Here is a 20954-nt window from a genome sequence, read left to right as displayed (position 1 = left end):
TCCAGCTCTTGGCAACCACTAATCTACTTTCTGTCTGTATGGATTTGCCTATTCTGGACATTTCATATCAATGGAATAATACAGTAAGTAGTCTTTCGTGACTGATTTCTTTCACTTAGCATAATGTTTTCAAGGTTCATCCATGTTGTGGCATGTATCAGTACTTCATTACTTTTTTTTTTTTTTTTGCGGTACGTGGGCCTCTCACTGTTGTGGCCTCTCCCATTGCGGAGCACAGGCTCTGGACACGCAGGCTCAGTGGCCACGGCTCACGGGCCTAGCCACTCCACGGCATGTGGGATCCTCCCGAACCGGGGCACGAACCCGTGTCCCCCGCATCAGCAGGCGGACTCTCAACCATTGCGACACCAGGGAAGCCCACTTCATTACTTTTTATTGCCAAATAATATTCTATTATATGGACATACTACATTAAAAAATGCATTCATTAGTTGATGGACATTGAGTGTATATATTTTTTGGCTATTATGAATAATGTTACTATGAATATTTGTCTAGAATTATTTGTACGGATGTATGTTTTTGGGTTTTTTGGGGTGTATATCTAGGAGTGGAATTGCTAGGTCATATGATAACTCTATGTTTAACATTTTGAGGAACTGCCAAACTGTTTTCCAAAGTAGTTGCACCATTTTACAATCCCATCAGTAGTCTGTGAGGGTTCAATTTCTCCACATCCTCACCAGCACATTTTATTGTTTGTCTTTTTGATTATAGCCATCTTGGTGGATGTGATGTGGTATCTCACTGTGGTTTTGATTTGTATTTCCCTAAAGAATAATGATGTTGAACGTTGTTTCATGTGCTTATGGGCCTTTTGTATGTCTTATTTGGAGAATTGTCTCTTCAGCTCTTCTGCCTGTTTCAGTAGGGTTATTTGTTTATTTATTATTGAGTTATAAGGGTTCTTTACGTATTCTGGACACAAACTCCTTCTTAGACACTGTAAGGCCAACTGGCCCGAGGCAGGGGAACACAATCAGATTCACAGGTTGCATCAGACTGAAACTCTCCGGACCACCCAGTTCCAGAAACTGACCTGGAGACATTCCGGACCACCCAGTTCCAGGAACTGACCTGGGGACTTTGCACCCGGCCCCGCCTTCCCTCCTTTCGAGGGGCGGGACTAACGGTCCCCCAGGATACCCGAAAAGACCACCAAATAAGGAATACCCTGCACCCTCCCAGATTCACCACACCGCTTTCCCTTCTTCCCCTATAAAATCTTGCCCACTCGCCCGGGTGCGACTTCTCTGGCCCCTTTCTCTCGGACCAGTGAACCTCGCCCAGGAGCGCTCCCTAATAAAGCTCACTTGAAGCTTTCCTCTGTTTCGCGGTGCCGGTTGTTAAGATCCGACCTTATAGATACTTGATTTTAAGATCCGACCTTATAGGTACTTGATTTGCAAATATTTTCTTTCATTCTGTGGGTTGTCCTGTCACCTTCTTTGATGGTGTACTTTGAAGTATAACAATTTAAAATTTTGGTGGAGTCCAGTTTGTCTGGTTTTTCTATTGTTGCTTGTGCTTTTGGTGTAATATCTAAGTAGCCTAACCCAAGGTTGTGAACATTTACTCCTATGGTTTTTTTTTTTCCTGCGAGTTTTACAGTTTTAGTCACATTTAGGTCTTTGGTATATTTTGAGTTACTTTTTGTGTATGATTTGACATAGGATACTCTCCTATTATTATACTTTCACAGCTATGATAAAATGATCATTGTTGTGATAGTTATTTGTTTACAAGTGTGCACCTTCTGTAGTTCCTGAGCTCTATGAAGACAGTGCCTGTGTCTTCCTTATTTGGGGTTTCCTGGTGTTTAGCGTATAGTACCTGACACTTAGGCTTTATTAGGTACGGCTTACGGTAAGTCTGTCTGTGGCCTTGAATGTTTTATCTTGAGGATACAGAAAAATGTTTAAGAGTAGATATAAAATATAAATAGTTAATAAATACGTCCCCATATTTTAGAGACGATGGATAAACTCTGCTTGTGTATTTTTTTTTTCTCATGGATTTCATGTTAATTTTCTTTTAAAAACAAACTGTCATTACTAGGTGATTTATATCTTTAGTTAAGAATGAATATATTTGAGCATGTACTGTATGTCAGACACTGTGCTAAGTACTGAAGATGCAAATTAAATAAGACTTAGTATCTGTCCTCAAGGATTTTACAGACTAGTGAGGAGATGACAAGTAAATAATCTGCTTTTGTTCTCTAGCAAGAAATGCCCAAGAGCAATTTAAAATATTTTGTTGTATTAGTGGTGGCTTTAGACATTATGGAAAATATGATGGAGTGTTAATAATTTGTTCCATATTTGGTGGGATGAATAGGGTGTAGAATTACTAGAGCTAGGACTGTAGAATAAATACAAGAGAATCTATACAGATTGGCTTTGGGGATGCCTTTAATTTTCACTGTACCTTTTACAGTTGTGAAGCATATACATGCTTTTGCATGTATGCAGAGTTACATTAAATAATATATGGTATCTATTCTGCAGTGTTAGTTTTCAAGAGAGCTGTAGTAGGGGAGAAGGATTAAAATATATTTTTTCTCAGTACGAGGTGAATATGATAAAAACTTATTATGTCTCAAGCTTCTTTTATTTTTCCAAATAAATTAATTCTCACTAATTTGACTGATACCTTGACATTTTTTGTAGTCAAAATTAGTACAGTCTGTACATCTTTAACTGAATATCAAAAGATTGCCCAAGTAATAACTCGATTTTTATAAAAAACAGTTATGAAATCTTAAACATAACTCAAAATACTACAGTGTATAACCCATGTTGAACTAATTCTGCACTGCATATCTAAGATTCTGAAAGTTGGTGAAACTTTTCTATCTCAAGGCATTTTATACCTGGTCTCAAACGTGTACTTTCAGGATAAAACCTTTATAGCCATAGTCTCGTAATAATGTCTTACTTATAATGGGGTTCTAGTTATAAAGTGTTGTGGCACATTAACTCATTTGGTCATCACGGCAGCTCTGCGAAGCTAACAGGGTAAGTGTTACTATAGAGGAGGCATTATGTTGTAATGATTACGTGCACAGACTTTGGGGCCAGACTTCTAAGTTCAAATTCCCTCTCAGTCACTTACCAGTTATGTGACCGTGGACAAATTACTTAACCTCTCTTTGCCTTGGTGTCCTCATCTTTAAAATGGGGTGATAATAGGACCTATTAGAGAGTTGTTGTGAGGATTAAATTACTTAGTATATATGTGGTGCCTTGAGCAGTGCTTGGCCCATAGTATGCATGTATATGCTAGCTGTTACTATTATTATTATTATTTATATACAGTAGATGGTTAAGGAAATAGAGGCTCTATGAAGAAGGGATTTTTTCATTCTTACCACTAGTAAGTAACAGAATCCAGATTCCTGTCCTGCTGTTGCCTTGACTCTTTAAAACAATATGAGTTTTATTAAGTACCTGTTGAATGAATGGTTGTATGAATTGGAAAAAAAATCCCATGTTGTGTGGCAGTTTGGAAAATTGAATTATAGAGTAAGATTTTTGCTTAATTGAAAGTTAAATTTGACTTCCAAGATTTTCCAATGAAAGAGAAAGACAAATACTATATGATATCATTTATATATAGACTCTGAAAAATAATACAAATGAATGTATATGCAAAAGAGAAACAGACTCATAGATACAGAAAACAAACTTGTGGTACCAAAGAGCAGAGGGAAAGGGGGAGGGACAAATAAGGGGTATGGGATTAACAAATACAAACTACTATATATAAAATAGATAAGCAACAAGTATATACTGTATAGCACAGAGAATTATACCTATTATCCTATAATAACCTATAATGGAGTATAATCTGCAGAAATACTGAATCACTATGCTGTATGCCTGAAACTAACACAATATTGTAAATCAACTATACTTCAATAAAATAAAAGAAACATGTTACATGTTAGTCTTCCTGTTCCGGGGTAATAAAAAATTAACAAATGGAAAAAAAAGATTTTCCAGTTGAATATCTTTTTTTAGGTTATAGAAATTATCTTAAGGTATAAAATGTAGCTCAAACAATATACTATCAAGCTGTAATAGGACTGGTGAACTTGTGTTGCAGTAAAGTGGTAATCTCAGAAAACTTTTGCTTCTCATACTTTATTATCATTATTATTTTGGCCGTGCCACGCAGCTTGCAGGATCTCAGTTCCCTGACTAGGTCACGGCATTGAAGGCCTGGAATCCTCACCACTAGGTCACCAGGGAACTCCCTGCTTCTCATGCTTTAATGTGCACATAAGTCTCCTGGGGACCTTATTAAAAAGCAGATTCTGGTTTAGTAGGTCTTGGAGAGGTCCAACATTCTGAATTTTAACAAGTTTCTGGGTGATGCCCCTGGTGCTGCTCTGTGGACTGTACTTTTTAATTTTTATTTATTTATCTATTTATTTTGCGGTACGCGGGCCTCTCACTGTTGTGGCCTCTCCCGTTGCGGAGCACAGGCTCTGGACGCGCAGGCTCAGTGGCCATGGCTCACGGGCCCAGCCACTCCGCGGCACGTGGGATCTTCCTGGACCGGGGCACGAACCCATGTCCCCTGCATCGGCAGGCGGACGCTCAACCACTGCGCCACCAGGGAATCCCCTGGACTGTACTTTGAGTAGCAAGGCATTAGAGAGGCTTCTATGAGAACAGTGGCACTGTCAGACTGAGGTTTGTATTAATTTTTACTCCACTTATAAAAGTGTTTTGTTTCCCAAAAGAATCATTGTAACAAATTCTTATTCTTTGTAGATAAGAGGCTAAGGACTTGAAGTTTTGAGGGGATAATTAGTTCAAGTTGTGAAGATGTGAGAATGGTGTGTACATTGTTGCCACTGACATGGTGGAGGTGGGCCTTTTTTAGGAATAGGACAAATGGTGAAACCCAGGGACTCCAGTCTGAGCTGGTGAAAATTTCCCTCTTCCTTTATAGTTGCAAGGAAAAGCCTTCTCTTTTGGGTAGGGGTAAAGAAGTGGGAGGGGAGAGTTTCATTATAGGGGTCTTAGAAAGCCAGGTTGTTCCTTTTTAATTCTGGCAAGCTCAACCTCTGTTCTTCTATTCCTGCCTGGAGTGGTTAATTATGTGGGTAAGGGTGGGATCTTAATGCCTACATTGATAAGGAATCAATGAAAAATAAATACCACTGCAAATGATAGGAATATTGATAGGCTCTTTAGAGATTAATATCTTTTGAGAAATGATCTGCTTTTTGATTACATATGAAACTTTTTTGTTGTTTTTTTAATGATATTTATTTTCTAGCTTTATTGAGGTATGACTGACAAATAAAAATTGTATGTATTGATACTTAACATGTATAATGTGATGGTTTGATATATGTATACATTGTGTAATGATTACCACAATCAACTTAATTAACACATCCATCGCCTCACACAGTCATCTTTTTCTTTTTTTTGGTATGGCAAGAACACTTAAGATCTATTCTTTGAGCAAACTTCAAGTGTACAGCACAGTGTTATTAACGGTAGTCACCATGCTGTACCTTTGATCCTCAGAACTTATTTATCTTGTAACTGAAAGTTTGTACCTTTTGACCAGAAACTTCTTAAAAACATTAATTTTTCTAAACTTAACCTGGAATAACATTCTACAAATGAAAATTTCTAAAACAATATGTGTGATGCTCTGAGAAGTTACAATCGGGACTAAAGGTGGTGGAGAAACATTGAAGCTTCTCAGTGAGAAATGCAGTAGGAAGAATAATATCATGGTAGTGAGCAGTGTGGAGTAAAGTAAAGAAGATGGAAGTCAGGGAAGGACATGGGGTAGTGTTCTTAGTTCCAGATGTGAGTTTAAGGTAGACCGTGTCATCATAGAATGTCATGAATTACCTGGTCCAACTCTTTCACTTTTACAAGTGGAAAAGCTGAGGTTCTATACAGTTAAATGGCTGAGTGAAGATTACAAGTGGCAGTTAACGTCAGAGTCATGTCTAGATTTCAAGTCTTTGAACTTAGATAGCAAATAAGAATAAAAGCTGACATATTCATAAAATTTTAGGGTGTTAGGAAATGACGGGGTGTATTTTCATGGTAGCTTTGAAAATAAATGTCATTTGATATAAATCCTGTTGGCTAATTACCTGCCATTGTTTTATGATAAATAAACATAGAAAATTGTCATCTTTGTGTTTATTGCTAATGTCGTGTTTTTTTAAAAAAGTGATTTCTGATAAAATATAAGAATGAACTATCCTTTTCGAGTTTCTCGGCCCTCACACAAGTATAAATATTACCTAACAGTGTGCTCTTAAGTCATGTTACTAAGAAATGTTCTCTAAGATTTCAGCTTGCAATAGGGCATAAATGGTTTGAAGGTAATTTAGAAGTGGTTTGGGAATACTGCTAATTGAAGGATTGGAACCAGCTGTGAGATTTAGCTAGAAAATTGTCTTTCCTTCCTGCAATATTTTAGACATGTAACTTTACATTTTTGGAGGAAGATTTTAAACATTGGATAAATGATTTTTTTGACGCTTACCTAACATTTATTAGAGTATTGAGAAGTATTCAGGCATAAGAGTATGCATCTTTTAATCTTTTTTTGCTTGCTTATGTGTGTTGTATCAAAATTTTTTTTTAGTTTTGGCAAAATACACATAATGTAAAATTTACAGTCTTAATCTTTTAAAATTTATCTTATTTTATTTTTAAAAATTAATTAGCTTATTTTTGGCTGTGTTGGGTCTTTGTTGCTGCACTCAGGCTTTCTCTAGTTGCGGCAAGCAGGCGTCTCATTGCGGTGCCTTCTCTTGTTGCAGAGCACGGGGTCTAGGTGTGCAGGCTTCAGTAGATGTGGCGTGTGGGCTCAGAAATTGTGGCTCGCAGGCTCTAGAGTGCAGGCTCAGTAGTTGTGGTGCACAGGCTTAGTTGCTCCACGACATGTGGGATCTTCCCGGACCAAGGACTGAACCTGTGTCCCCTGCATTGGCAGGCAGATTCTTAACCACTGAGCCACCAGGGAAGTCCCAGTCTTAATCATTTTAAAACGTACGGCTCTGTAGTGTTACATTGCTGTGCAGCCAGTCTCCAGAACTTTTTCATTTTTGCAAAACAGAAACTCTATACCCATTAAACGACAACTTTCCATTTCCACCTCTTCCTCCAAACTCTGGCAACCACTGTGCGTTCTGTCTCTATGAATTTGACTACTCTGTATACCTCAGATGAGTGCAATTATACAGTATTTCTCTTTTTGTGAGTGGCTTATTTCACTTAGCATAATGTTCTCCGGGTTCATCCATGTTGTAGCATGTGTCAGAATTTCCTTCCTCTTTAAGACTGAATAATATTCCACTGTATATTTACACCACTGTTCCTTCATCCATGGATGGATGCAACTTGAGTTGCTCCTACCTTTTGACTATTGTGAATAAAGCTGCTTTGAACATGAGTGTACAAACACCTCTTTGACACACTGCTTTTCATTTCTTTGGGGTATATACACCAATGGAATTGCTGAATCATAAGGTAATTCTTGTTTAAGTTTTTTTAAGAACTACCATACTGTTTTACATAGCAGCTGCACCATTTCCCTCCAGCAGTGTATATGTTCCAGTTTCTGTTCATCTTTGCTAAGACTTATTTTGTTTTTCTTTTTTTCCCTTAAGTATTAGCTTTTGCATTGGGTATGAAGTGGTATCTCATTGTGGGTTGTTTGTTTTTTTTTTTTAATAAATTTATTTATTTATTTTTGGCTGTGTTGGGTCTTCGTTGCTGCGCGCGGGCTTTCTCTAGTTGTGGCGAGCAGGGGTATTCTTTGTTGCGGTGGTTGGGCTTCTCATTGCAGTGGCTTCTCTTGTTGTGGAGCACAGGTGCATGCACAGGCTTCAGTAGTTGTGGTGCATGGGCTCAGTAGTTGTGGCATGCGGGCTCAGTAGTAGTGGCTCGTGGGCTCTAGAGTGCAGGCTCAGTAGTTGTGGCACATGGGCTTGGTTGCTCCGCGCATGTGGAATCTTCCCAGACCAGGGCTCGAACCCGTGTCCCCTGCACTGGCAGGTGGATTCTTAACCACTGCGCCACCAGGGAAGCCCTCTCATTGTGGTTTTGATTTGCATTTCCCTGAGGGTTAGTGATGTTGAGTCTCTTTTCATATGCTTGTTGGTCATCTGTATAACAACTTTGCAGAAATAACTATTGAAGTTCTTTGCCAAATTTTGAATTGGGTTTTTTTCACTGTAGTTGTTGAGTCATAGGAGTTTTAAATATATTCTGGATATTAACACCATATCAGATATATGATTTGCAGATATTTTCTCCCGTTGTGTAGGTTGCCTTTTCACCGTGTTAATTGTGTCTTTTGATGCCTCGGTGATCTTTTTGAAATCTCAATTCTTATCAAATTACTCTACATGGCTCAGAGCTTAAATTGCAGATTCTTGGCATTGTATGCAATCTGGCTCATAATGAACTCTGGGTTAACATTAAAAAAAAAATACCCGCCCCCGCCCCGACACCACACATCCTTCTCCTTTTTCCTGCCCAGGAATTTAAACTCTAGCCAGGCAAAAATATTTGCAAATCAGAAAGTGTCAAGATTCATCTTATTCTCACCTAGATGCCCTCCACATTCATCTAGGGAACTTCTGTTTTTCCAAAAGCATCTCAGACATCTCTTGTATGAAGCCTTTTCTAATCACTCTCTACTTCCCCAGGCACAGTGGAATTGAACGCTGAACCCTGTGTATCCTTCTGTCATAGCATCTGAAACATTTTAGTTTGCCTGTTTGTTTACCTGTCTGTTTTGCTTTGCTGGACTGATTGTTCTTCATGAGCAGAGTCTTTGTTATTGGTCTTTTTATCTTTAACTTAGTTCCTGGTATGTGGTATGTAGTATATAATTAAATAATACATGTTGTTAAGTGAATGTGTGATTAGTGAGTGAGTGAATAAATGAATTAATTTTAAGAGTTACACCAGAATGGACTCTAATTCTGGTTGCTTTTTGTTCTGCACTGGTAACTCTTTCCAAAGTGGTTTCTGGGAGAAAGTGGCACTCATTTTCAAACTCCTGGTTGGAAATCCCCATTCTCTGTCCCAACTGTTAGCCACTTTGTGGTAGATCTTTATTACTGAGTAGACTTTTTATTTTGACTCATACTACTATACATATATAACTTCTAAAATTTATGACATATTACCCCAGAAAGGTAATAAATGATTTGCAAGTCTTTTGAAAAACACTACAAGGATGTATGTATAGTATATCAGATGGAATTGCTCATGTTATTCTAGATATGTTTGCTATCATTGTTCTTACTGGGGTAAACGAAAGAGCCTGGGAAATAATCCTTTGGTTGGCATTTAAAACCAAACCAAAACAAAAACTGGTATCTTTTCCTCTCTTCCATTAAGACTGTAGCTCTTGTTATGAATTTTGGTAATAAATGACTTCATTTGAAGTCTTGTAGTTTATGATGTCCCCTGGCAGGGAAATCTTGAAAATATTTTACTGTTACAGCAAATTTCACACTGAGCCATATTTCAAAAAGTCATTAGTAAAAGTTCTGGAAAAAGAACAGTCACCATCCAGTGATATGCTACCAAAAGATGGATTGCTACTATTTTAGATGATTTAGTTGTGCCAATTATATGGGCTTTTTATGAGTTATGCCCTACATGATTTCCAGTAAAACTTTGATTTTAAATTTAAACAATACTTATTTAAACATTTAATTCATTCCTAATGTAAATACTGAGCTGTTCTGTATTCTTGTAAGTTTTTTCTTTAAATGTCAGAAATTGTCTGTATATAGGCACGTTCTGCATTGAATTCAGTGAAATAATTTTCATCCTTCCTTCTGGTGACAGTGTTTTTCTTTCCTGAGTGATGAAAACGGAATTGGTTATGAAATGATACTGTAATAGATTTTTCTTTAAGTAAAACATTTGAACTGTTCTCCTGTTTCTTTCAGGAGTACTTAGCACGTTTACATGAGTTTTTATTACTTACAAATATTGTCAACTGCAAAGGGAGCAGTGGTTTACATAATTTAATGTAGGGGTAGTCCAGAATCCATTTGTTCAACTTTTAAATTATTTTGGAATTTGTGTTGGAATATTGGTATCTCCAATATTGTTGTGTGCAGGACTTTCCAAAACATATTAAACCATAGTGTAATGTCTTTGTCTTGAAATAAACTGCAAATTCTCCAGCAGTTCCTTGGGTTACTATGAGCTAAGTGTTTTTGTTCAGTGCCTCTTGGTTCCTGATCTCCTTCTTTACTGATCTGTGGTGGTAATCAACTATAGCCACTTCTCAGCTGCAAATAGTTTAAGATAAAATTGCCTTTATTTCTCTATACTTGCAACTTTACATTTGCTTTTAGTCTGGGATAGAATCATTTGGTCTTCAAAGGTTTTCACTTTTGGAAAATATGACTCTGACTCACCAGGCTCACCTGATGGATAGCACCTACCGGATCTTCTTTATGGACATAAACATGAATGTTTGAGGTAAATTAAAAATAATCTAATGTGATTTACGAGGTAGACATTGTAAGGGCCATTAATACACTCCAAAAACTCTTGTGTCTGCCATATACCAGGTGTTTTGTGGATTGGGGACCCAGAGACGATATATATACACGGTCTTTGAGAAGCATCTCTTGAGTTTGGTTATGGAGTGGTGTGGAGGGAGACCGGTCAAAAGTTACAATGTATTATGATAGGTTCTGTGATAGACAAGGAGAGGGTGTCATGGGAGTGCATGGAAGGGTCATTGAACCCAGAGTTTGAAATGTTGAGAAATGCTTCCAGGAGCAGGTTACATCTGAATTGCGTCTTAAAGGGTGAGTAGGAATTAGCCAAGTAAAAAGGAAGAGAAGCCTGGAAATAGACTAAGATAATATGACAAGAGAGACAGGAGGTAAGCCTTAGAATAAATGGTGGCTGTCATTTATTGAGTACCTACTTTGTGCCGAACTCTGTATTATGAGCTTTAAACCACTTACCTCACAGTAACCTAAGGGGCAGGTGCTATTATCCTGTTTGCAAATGAGGAAACTGAGAGTCATTACTCTCCTGAGGTTATGACAAGGTTAATGAGTATCAGAGCTTGATTTTAAAACCCTAGATTTTCTGGCTTTTTGTCAAGGTTGTTTCCTCCCAAGAAAGAATAGTTTCAAGTTGGAGGAAATAGTTAAGTAGTTATCATGCTGATGAAAGGTCAGACGTGCAGATTAAGTTCTGAAAAGTGTCCTGGGACATTTATAGTGACTTATTTATTCATTCAAGAAATATTTACTAAGAGTCCTTTAAGTACCAAGAACTGTGCTAGGTATTGGGAATTAAATGACAGGTGCCAAAGTGGTAGAGGTAGAGGGGTGGAAGAAAGTAGAGACAATGAGTGCAAACTGTAGTGTGAGGAAGCTTGATTGTAAAGGAAAAGATAGTGGTATAGCAGTAAACCTAGGCGAAATTGGGGTGTGTGTGTGTTTTAATATGGGATGTACTTTTTTTTTTAATATAAATTTGTTTATTTATTTATTTTTGGCTGCGTTGGGTCTTCGTTGCTGCGCATGGGCTTTCTCTGGTTGCGGCAAGTGGGGGCTACTCTTCGTTGCGTTGCATGGGCTTCTCATTGCAGTGGCTTCTCTTGTGGAGCACGGGCTCTAGGTGCGCGGGCTTCAGTAGTTGTGGCACGCGGGCTCAGAAGTTGTGACCCATGGCCTCTAGAGCACAGGCTCAGTAGTTGTGGCTCATGGGGGCTTAGTGGCTCCACAGCATGTGGGATCTTCCCAGACTAGGGATCGAACCCGTCCCCTGCACTGACAGGCAGATTCGTAACGACTGCACCACCAGGGAAGTCCCAATATGGGACGTACTTAAATTGTTCATATTCTGAGGAGAAAGAGCCATGGTAGGGCAAAGATTTAAGATAAAATAGAAAGAACTAGTGATTGATTGGTTCATCAAGGATCCTAAAGAAAGAGGGAAGTTGGGGACCAAAGTCTGTAGATTGCACGTTTTTGTTTGTTTGTTTATTTGTTTTGGGCATGCCACGTGGCTTGTGTTACATGGCTTGTGGGATCTTAGTTCTCCAACCAGAGGTTGAACTTGGGCCCTTGGCAGTGAAAGTGCAGAGTCCTAACCACTGGACCACCAGGGAATTCCCTGAACATGTTTAATTAAGTGGATTGCAAGATAATCCTAACATGAATTTGTAATGGCTGTAGAATTTTAGTATAACTACCCTGCTCTTGGATAATGGAGACTTGACTAAACAATGAAACTTCTTATTTAAAAGATCAGTGTGTGGCTTCTTATGTCTGATTTATGCATCCATCTTCTTCATCCCTCAGTATTCTGTCCATACCCTTTGTAACATAACATGTATTATATTGAAGTAGAGTCATTGATGTTTCCCTCTTAGACCATATGCTTCTTGGGAGGAGAGAGGAGTAGAGGCTGTGTCTAACGCCACTTAGCATCTGGTATAATCTCACTTTAATAAAGCCCTGCTGAATCGATGAATCAGTGAATGACTCTGTTCCTTATTTGTACCATTTGAATATCAGTTTTTTGTTTTTTAATCTTTTATGGGTTAAAAGGTATGTATCTATCCTGTGCAAATTTTGTTGTGTGTTATAAATTAAGTACTTTAAGGTATGCCCAAGTACCAGTGAAAAGAGGACTTTAAAAATTTTCCATATAGGGAGGACCTTATGTTTCATACAACCTAAAGAATATCTTAGGTTTATCTTTTTAGAGATTTAAGATAAATTTATTATCAGCTCAAAGTGACCAATTGTAATCTATCTAGAAGTGCAGAAATAAGATATGCTTGCACTTAAAAAAATATTTTAATTTAATTTTTATTTATTTATTTTTGGTTGCATTGGGTCTTCGTTGCTGCACGCGGGCTTTCTCTAGTTGTGGCGAGTGAGGGCTACTCTTCATTGTGGTGCGTGGATTTCTCATTGCAGTGGCTTCTCGTTGCGGAGCACAGGCTCTAGGCGCGCGGGCTTCAGTAGTTGTGGCACATGGGCTCAGTAGTTGTGGCTCGCGGACTCTAGAGCGCAGGCTCAGTAGTTGTGGTGCACGGGCTTATTTGCTCCGTGGCATGTGGGATCTTCCCGGAGCAGGGCTCGAACCTGTGTCCCCTGCATTGGCAGGGGGATTCTTAACCACTGCGCCACCAGGGAAGTCCCACACTCACACTTTTTCCTTCCTATTTTTTAAAGTTTTGTGTTAAAAAGTCAGTGATGCAATTTTTAAAAATTAAATTTCCTGGGAGTGTGGTATGTAGTTCCCCCAAATATGTTATATTACTCATCAATGTCATGGAATTTTCTGTTTTCAGAATCCTGTCCAAAAGATCCCTGACTCGCATGAGATAACGCTGAAGCATGGCACTAAGACAGTAAGTTTTAAAAATTTAATTCTTCTCCCTTAATAACAGGACTCTCATGGAAAAGTGAACTAATAAGATATATTTGTATTAAGGCCAATTATATAATCAACTGGTATCACAAAGCTATAGACATTAAGGAGAATAGATTACTTTTCTGTTCAGTCAAAATAACCATTGCATTTCATTTAAAATAGGAACACTTACTGCCATTGTTATTGTTGGCTTTAAAACCTCTTTCTTTGATATAGGAACATTATAAGTGAAAGAAAGAAATGAAACTCAAATACTTTTTTTTTGTTATGGTGTGGGAAAATTTTTCATTACCCTTAGCTTCATTTCTATATCAGTAAGAGGCCTGAGTTCATTTTTTAGGTGGATGTTGAGATAAGAAATGAACATAAGATAGTTACTGTATGGCTCTAAGATTATATTACTTAGATTTATGGATTATATTTTCATATTTATGTTATTTAAAAATTAATAATGTAAACATTTTGAGGTATAAGATTAAATCATTTTATCTTATTGTAAAAAAGATTTAATAATATCTTATTAAAAACTGATAGTTGAATGAATGAAACTTGCTTGTGAATGAATGAAAGAATAAAATTATCTTGCTTTCCCTTTATAATTAAGCTACCTTTTTCTAGAAGTCTGACAGGTAAAGAAGTAGGAAAATACATCCCATAATGAGGGGGAAAACATCAATCAATAGAAATAGGTCCAGAAGTAACACAAATGATAGAATTAATAGCCAAGGATTTTAAAATAATGATAGTCTTTCCACTAAATTTTTTGCTTTTGAAAATATCATTTCCATAAAATATTTGTATTAAATACATTGGGTTTATTATTATTTTAAATGAAGTAAACAGTGAATATTTTAAAATGTCTTAATTTTAATTTTTGCTATGGTAAATACTGACACAAATAACTCATATAAACAGACATTTTGGGGGGTTCTCAAAAGATTTTGAGTGTAAAGGGTCTTGAAACCGAAATATTAGAACTGCTGCCTTAAGAAATCATTTCCATCTAATTCTTCATATTATACCTACTTTTTATTAAATCACACTTTTGATATTTTTATTCTGAAATCAGGAAAGAATTTTACTAATTTTCATGTTTTTAAGTAAATAAGAAAAAAATTATAGACTGTAAATACTTAAAAGGAAGCTTTCCTATCATTAAGTCCGGAAATTTTTACAGCTGAGAGATAGTTCATGTTTAACACATGTTTTATTTAGATATGCATATTTTTTCAAATAAATTTTATCTTTAAAAATATATATAATTAAAAAAATACTCCAAGTTATTTTACACATTAATAATCAGAGCTTCTAACTGTACTGTTAGGTTAACTAATTTTTTTTGCAGTCCTGCCTTTGCCCTGCATGTATTTCAACTTTTTGGAAATATGTCAGAGATTAAGAAGGTGACTGGCTGGTCTTTTTTGTTTGTTTTTAAACTAGTTACTGTAAAAATGTTTACACATTCACAGAAGTACAGAGAATACTGAAAGGAATTCCCATATATTTATCTCTGAACCTTACCAATTGTCTACATAAGGCCACTCTTATTTCCTATATAATTTACATTTCTAGTAAACCTCCTTCTCCCCATCCCATCTACCTACCTTGTGTGATTATTTAAAAACAAATTCCAGACTTCATATGATTTCATCTGTAAATATTTCAGTATGAATCTGTAAGAGATAAGGTTGGTCTTTCTCTCTCTCCTCCTCTCCCTCTCCTTTTCTCTCTCTCATAATCAGAATATCTTTATTATGTCTAAAGTTTTTTCAATAATTATTTAATATCATCTAATATCCCATTATTCATATTTCTTCAACTGTCCCATTTTTTTTTTTTTAATTTTTGGCTGCGTTGGGTCTTTGTTGCTGCGTGCAGGCTTTCTCTAGTTGTGGCGAGCGGGGGCTACTCTTCGTTGTGGTGCGCCGGCTTCTCATCGCGGTGGCTTCTGTTGTTGCGGAGTATGGGCTCAGTAGTTGTGGCTCACAGGCTCTAGAGTGCAGGTTCAGTAGTTGTGGCACATGGGCTTAGCTGCTCCGCAACATGTGGGATCTTCCTGGACCAGGGCTCGAACCCGTGTCCCTGCATCGGCAGGTGGATTCTTAACCACTGCGCCACCAGGGAAGCCCCCATACATATTTTTCCAGTTAGTTTGTTAAAATCAGTATCCAGATGGTATCTGACTCACTCTGAGGAGAGTCATCATTGTTTATTTGTTATGTCTCTTAATCTATATGTTTTTCCTTTTTTTTTCTCCTTGCCATTGAGGAAATATATCTATTTTGTCAGTATACTTACCGTTGACCTGAAACAAATACACTACCAGGTATTTCTTCAGCAAAGATGGGTTTATCCGGGATCAGCAGAGAATTACAATTTGGGGTCTGCAACCATGGTGAGCCATGCTCAAGTTCCTGCATGGCAAGGGAAGGAGAACCTTTTTATAGGGGTGAAAAGGAAATTTGGATGGCTAAACAGAGTGCATGGCCTTTCACTGGCTGATGAGTCCTTGCCAGGAAAGAAGAGAAGTCTTTATTATTCCAATTGAGCTCTGCTATCATTGCAGGGTTTCCGTTTCTGGTATCCCAACTCTATTTAATTGAGGTTTCTGTTTATTAATTTTTTACATTTACCCCTTTGATCACAAGATTTTTCTCTGAAAGCATCACTGATTAAATGTCAGGCTGCCTAGTTTCAGCAGCCTTTTGTCCCTCAGTGTCAGGAAGGACCTTTCTTGGGTGTAGTGTCTCACATCAGAAGGAAATTACATAGATTAGAAACTTATTAAGATCACACTGGAATAACAAGGAGAGGTAGGAGGGAGAACTTTCTGGTACTTTTTATCTAAAGTCCATATGTTATCAAGATCATAGATATTGGAGATCGTCTGGAGCGTTATGTCATCATCAAAGGTTTGGTGACAAACTTCTAACGGGGGTTTCTCTGGATATCTTGGGAAAGCTGTCTTATCAGATGTCATCTGCTTCAATTCCAGGAAATCTTTACTTTCAGGTCGCCAGATGATGTGCAGGTCCAGTCAGTGTTCGGTGCTTTCTTTAGGTGTGTTATGTCACATGAATTCAAGAATCTATTCCTTGGAGTTTGGTGGCAAAAATATTGGTTAGCAGTGCCTGATAGGGGCTTCTCCAGGGAGGTTGAAAAGAGTTTCTCTGGAGGTGTCTTTTCCAATAGATGAAATCTCCAGGTTGTAAGGTGTGATGCTTAAGGTCTAGATTCAGTTTGCTGATATTTTGTTGAGGATTTTTCTGTTTATATTCATAAGGGATATAGGTCAGTAGTTTTCTTATGGTGACTTTGGTTTTGGCATCAGGGTAATATTTACCTCATAGAACGCTGAAAGCATGTATTTCTCCTATATTTTCTGGAAGAGTTTATGAAGGATTGATTAATTATTCTTTAAATGTTTGATAGAATTTACCTTGAAGCCAAATAGATAGAGACTTTTCTTTGTGGGAAGATTTTTTTGTTTTTTATAAATTTATTTATTTATTTGGCTGCGTTGGGTCTTCGTTGCTGCGCGCGGGCTTTCTCTAGTTGCGGCGAGTGGGGGCTACTCTTCATTGTGGTGCGTGAGCTTCTCATTGCAGTGGCTTCTCTTGTTGTGGAGCGCAGGCTCTAGGCATGTGGGCTCAGTAGTTTTGTTATGAGGGCTTCAGTAGTTGTGGCTCATGGGCTCTAGAGCGCAGGCTCAGTAGTTGTGGCGCACGGGCTTAGTTGCTCCACGGCGTGTGGAATCTTCCTGGACCAGGGCTCGAACCTGTGTCCCCTGCACTGACAGGTGGATTCTAAACCACTGTGCCACCGGGAAGTCCTCTGGGAAGATTTTTGATTACTAACTTAAGCCTTTATTAAAAATCTATTCAGATTTTATTTCTTTTTTCTTCATGAGGCCATTTTGGTAGTTTGTGTCTTTCTAATAATTTGTACAGTTCATCTAAGTTATATAACTGGTTGGCATGCAATTCATAGAATTTCCTTGTAATCCTCTTAATTTATGTTATCTTCTCTTTCCTTCCTGATTTTAGTAATTCTTTCTTTTTTTCTTGGTCAATCTAGCTAAAGTTTCTCAATTTTCTTGAAATTTTCAAAGGACCATTTTTTGGTCCCGTTGATTTTCTTTACTTTAAAAATTTCTCTTTTCTACTGAACTCTCCTCTAATCTTTATTTCCTTCCTGTTGCATGCTTTGGGTTTTGTTTCCTCTTCTTTGGTAATTTTTTGAAGTGTAAGCTTAAGTTATTGATTTGAGATCTTTCTTCCTTTCTAACATAGGTGTCATAGCCGTAAATTTCCCACTAAAGCACTTCTATTTTAAAATATTGCTTAAATGAATAATTTACTTCTTTTTTTTTTAACATCTTTATTGGAGTATAATTGCTTTACAATGGTGTGTTAGTTTCTCCTTTATAACAAAGTGAATCAGTTATACATATACATATGTCCCCATATCTCTTCCCTCTAGCATCTCCCTCCCTCCCACCCTCCCTATCTCATCCCTCTAGGTGGTCACAAAGCACCGAGCTGATCTCCCTGTGCTATGTAGCTGCTTCCCGCTAGCTATCTATTTTACATTTGGTAATGTATATATGTCCATGCCACTCTCTCACTTTGTCACAGCTTACCCTTCCCCCTCCCTATATCCTCAAGTCCATTCTCCAGTAGGTCTGTGTCTTTATTCCTGTCTTGCCCCTAGGTTCTTCATGACCATGTTTTTTTTTTTTTTAGATTCCATATATATGTGTTAGAATACGGTATTTGTCTTTCTCTTTCTGACTTACTTCACTCTGTATGACAATCTAGGTCCATCCACCTCACTACAAATAACTCAATTTCATTTCCTTTTATGGCTGAGTAATATTCCATTGTATATATGTGCCACATCTTCTTTATCCATTCATCTGTTGATGGACACTTAGGTTGTTTCCATCTCCTGGCTATTGTAAATAGAGCTGCAATGAACATTTTGGTACATGACTCTTTTTGAATTATGGTTTTCTCAGGGTATATGCCCAGTAGTGGGATTGCTGGGTCATATGGTAGTTCTGTTTTTAGGTTTTAAGGAACCTCCACACTGTTCTCCATAGTGGCTGTATCAATTTACATTCCCACCAACAGTGCAAGAGGGTTCCCTTTTATCTACACCCTCTCCAGCATTTATTGTTTGTAGATTTTTTGATGATGGCCATTCTGACTGGTGTGAGATGATATCTCAATGTAGTTTTTTTTTTTAACATCTCTATTGGGGTATAATTGCTTTACAATGGTGTGTTAGTTTCTGCTTTATAACAAAGTGAATCAGTTATACATATACATATGTTCCCATATCTCTTCCTGCTTGCGTCTCCCTCCCTCCCACCCTCCCTATCCCACCCCTCCAGGCGGTCACAAAGCACCGAGCTGATATCCCTGTGCTATGCGGCTGCTTCCCACTAGCTATCTACCTTATGTTTGGTAGTGTATATATGTCCATGCCACGCTCTCACTTTGTCACAGCTCACCCTTCCCCCTCCCCATATCCTCAAGTCCGTTCTCCAGTTGATCTGTGTCTTTTTTCCTGTCTTACCCCTAGGTTCTTCATGACATTTTTTTTTCTTAAATTCCCTATATATGTGTTAGCATACGGTATTTGTCTTTCTCTTTCTGACTTACTTCACTCTGTATGACAGGCTCTAGGTCTATCCACCTCATTACAAATAGCTCAATTTCGTTTCCTTTTATGGCTGAGTAATATTCCATTGTATATATGTGCCACATCTTCTTTATCCATTCATCCGATGATGGGCACTTAGGTTGTTTCCATCTCCGGGCTATTGTAAATAGAGCTGCAAATGAACATTTTGCTACATGACTCTTTTTGAATTATGGTTTTCTCAGGTATATGCCCTGTAGTGGGAATGCTGGGTCATATGGTAGTTCTATTTTGAGTTTTTTAAGGAACCTCCATACTGTTCTCCATAGTGGCTGTACCAATTTACATTCCCACCAACAGTGCAAGAGGGTTCCCTTTTCTCCACACCCTCTCCAGCATTTATTGTTTCTAGATTTTTTGATGATGGCCATGCTGACTGGTGTGAGATGATATCTCAGTGTAGTTTTGATTCGCATTTCTCTAATGATTAATGATGTTGAGCATTCTTTCATGTGTTTGTTGGCAGTCTGTATATCTTTGGCGAAATGTCTATTTAGGTCTTCTGCCCATTTTTGGATTGGGTTGGTTGTTTTTTTGATATTGAGCTGCATGAGCTGCTTGTAAATTTGGAGATTAATCCTTTGTCAGTTGCTTCATTTGCAAATATTGTCTCCCATTCTGAGGGTTGTCTTTTCGTCTTGTTTATGGTTTCCTTTGCTTTGCAGAAGGCTTTTAGTTTCATTAGGTCCCATTTGTTTATTTTTGTTTTTATTTCCATTTCTCTAGGAGGTGGGTCAAAAGGATCTTGCTGTGATTTATGTCATAGAGTGTTCTGCCTTTGTTTTCCTCTAAGAGTTTTATAGTGACCTGTCTTCCACTTAGGTCTTTAATCCATTTTGAGTTTATTTTTGTGTATGGTGTTAGGGAGTGTTCTAATTTTATACTTTTACATGCACCTATCCAGTTTTCCCAGCACTACTTATTGAAGAGGCTGTCTTTTCTCCACTGTATATTCTTGCCTTCTTTATCAAAGCTAAGGTGACCATATGTGCATGGGTTTATCTCTGGGCTTTCTATCCTGTTGCATTGATCTATATTTGTGTTTTTGTGCCAGTACCATATTTTCTTGATTACTGTAGCTTTGTAGTATAGTCTGAAGTCAGGGAGCCTGATTCCTCCAGCTAACTTTTTCTTTCTCAAGATTGCTTTGGGTATTCGTGGTTTTTTGTGTTTCCGTACAAATTGTGAATTTTTTTGTTTTAGTTCTGTGAAAAATGCCAGTGGTAGTTTGATAGGGATTGCATTGAGTCTGTAGTTTGCTTTGGGTAGTAGAGTTATTTTCACAATGTTGATTCTTTCAATCCAAGAACATGGTATATCTCTCCATCTATTTGTATCATCTTTAATTTCTTTCATCAGTGTCTTATAATTTTCTGCATAGAGGTCTTTTGTCTCCTTATGTAGCTTTATTCCTACATATTTTATTCTTTTAGTTGCAGGGGTGAATGAGAGTGTTTTCTGAATTTCACTTTCAGATTTTTCATCATTAGTGTATAGGAATGCTACAGATTTCTGTGCATTAATTTTGTATCCTGCTACTTTACGAAATTCATTGATTAGCTCTAGTAGTTTTCTCGTAGCATCTTTAGGATTCTCTATGTATAATATCATGTCATCTGCAAACAGTGACAGCTTTACTTCTTCTTTTCCAATTTGGATTCCTTTTATTTCCTTTTCTTCTCTGATTGCTGTGGCTAAAACTTCCAAAACTATGGTGAATAATAGTGGTGAGAGTGGGCAACCTTGTCTTGTTCCTGATCTTAGAGGAAGTGCTTTCAGTTT

General features: G+C 37.6%; 1 protein-coding gene across 4 annotated transcripts in view; it reads left to right on the top strand.

Annotated features, from left to right (window-relative positions):
* WDR70 (WD repeat domain 70) overlaps positions 1 to 20954 on the top strand; it is a 308150-nt gene that overhangs the window by 39013 nt on the left and 248183 nt on the right. For all 4 annotated transcript variants that reach the window (XM_060009572.1, XM_060009570.1, XM_069540615.1 and 1 more), the window contains one exon: positions 13381 to 13440. In XM_060009572.1, the coding sequence (XP_059865555.1) occupies positions 13381 to 13440 (60 nt within the window). The remainder of the gene's footprint in view (positions 1 to 13380; positions 13441 to 20954) is intronic.

The sequence above is a fragment of the Delphinus delphis genome, chromosome 3, assembly GCF_949987515.2.
Source record: "Delphinus delphis chromosome 3, mDelDel1.2, whole genome shotgun sequence".
In the NCBI taxonomy this organism is placed as follows: domain Eukaryota; kingdom Metazoa; phylum Chordata; class Mammalia; order Artiodactyla; family Delphinidae; genus Delphinus; species Delphinus delphis.
This window is presented reverse-complemented; position numbering and strand designations above follow the sequence as displayed.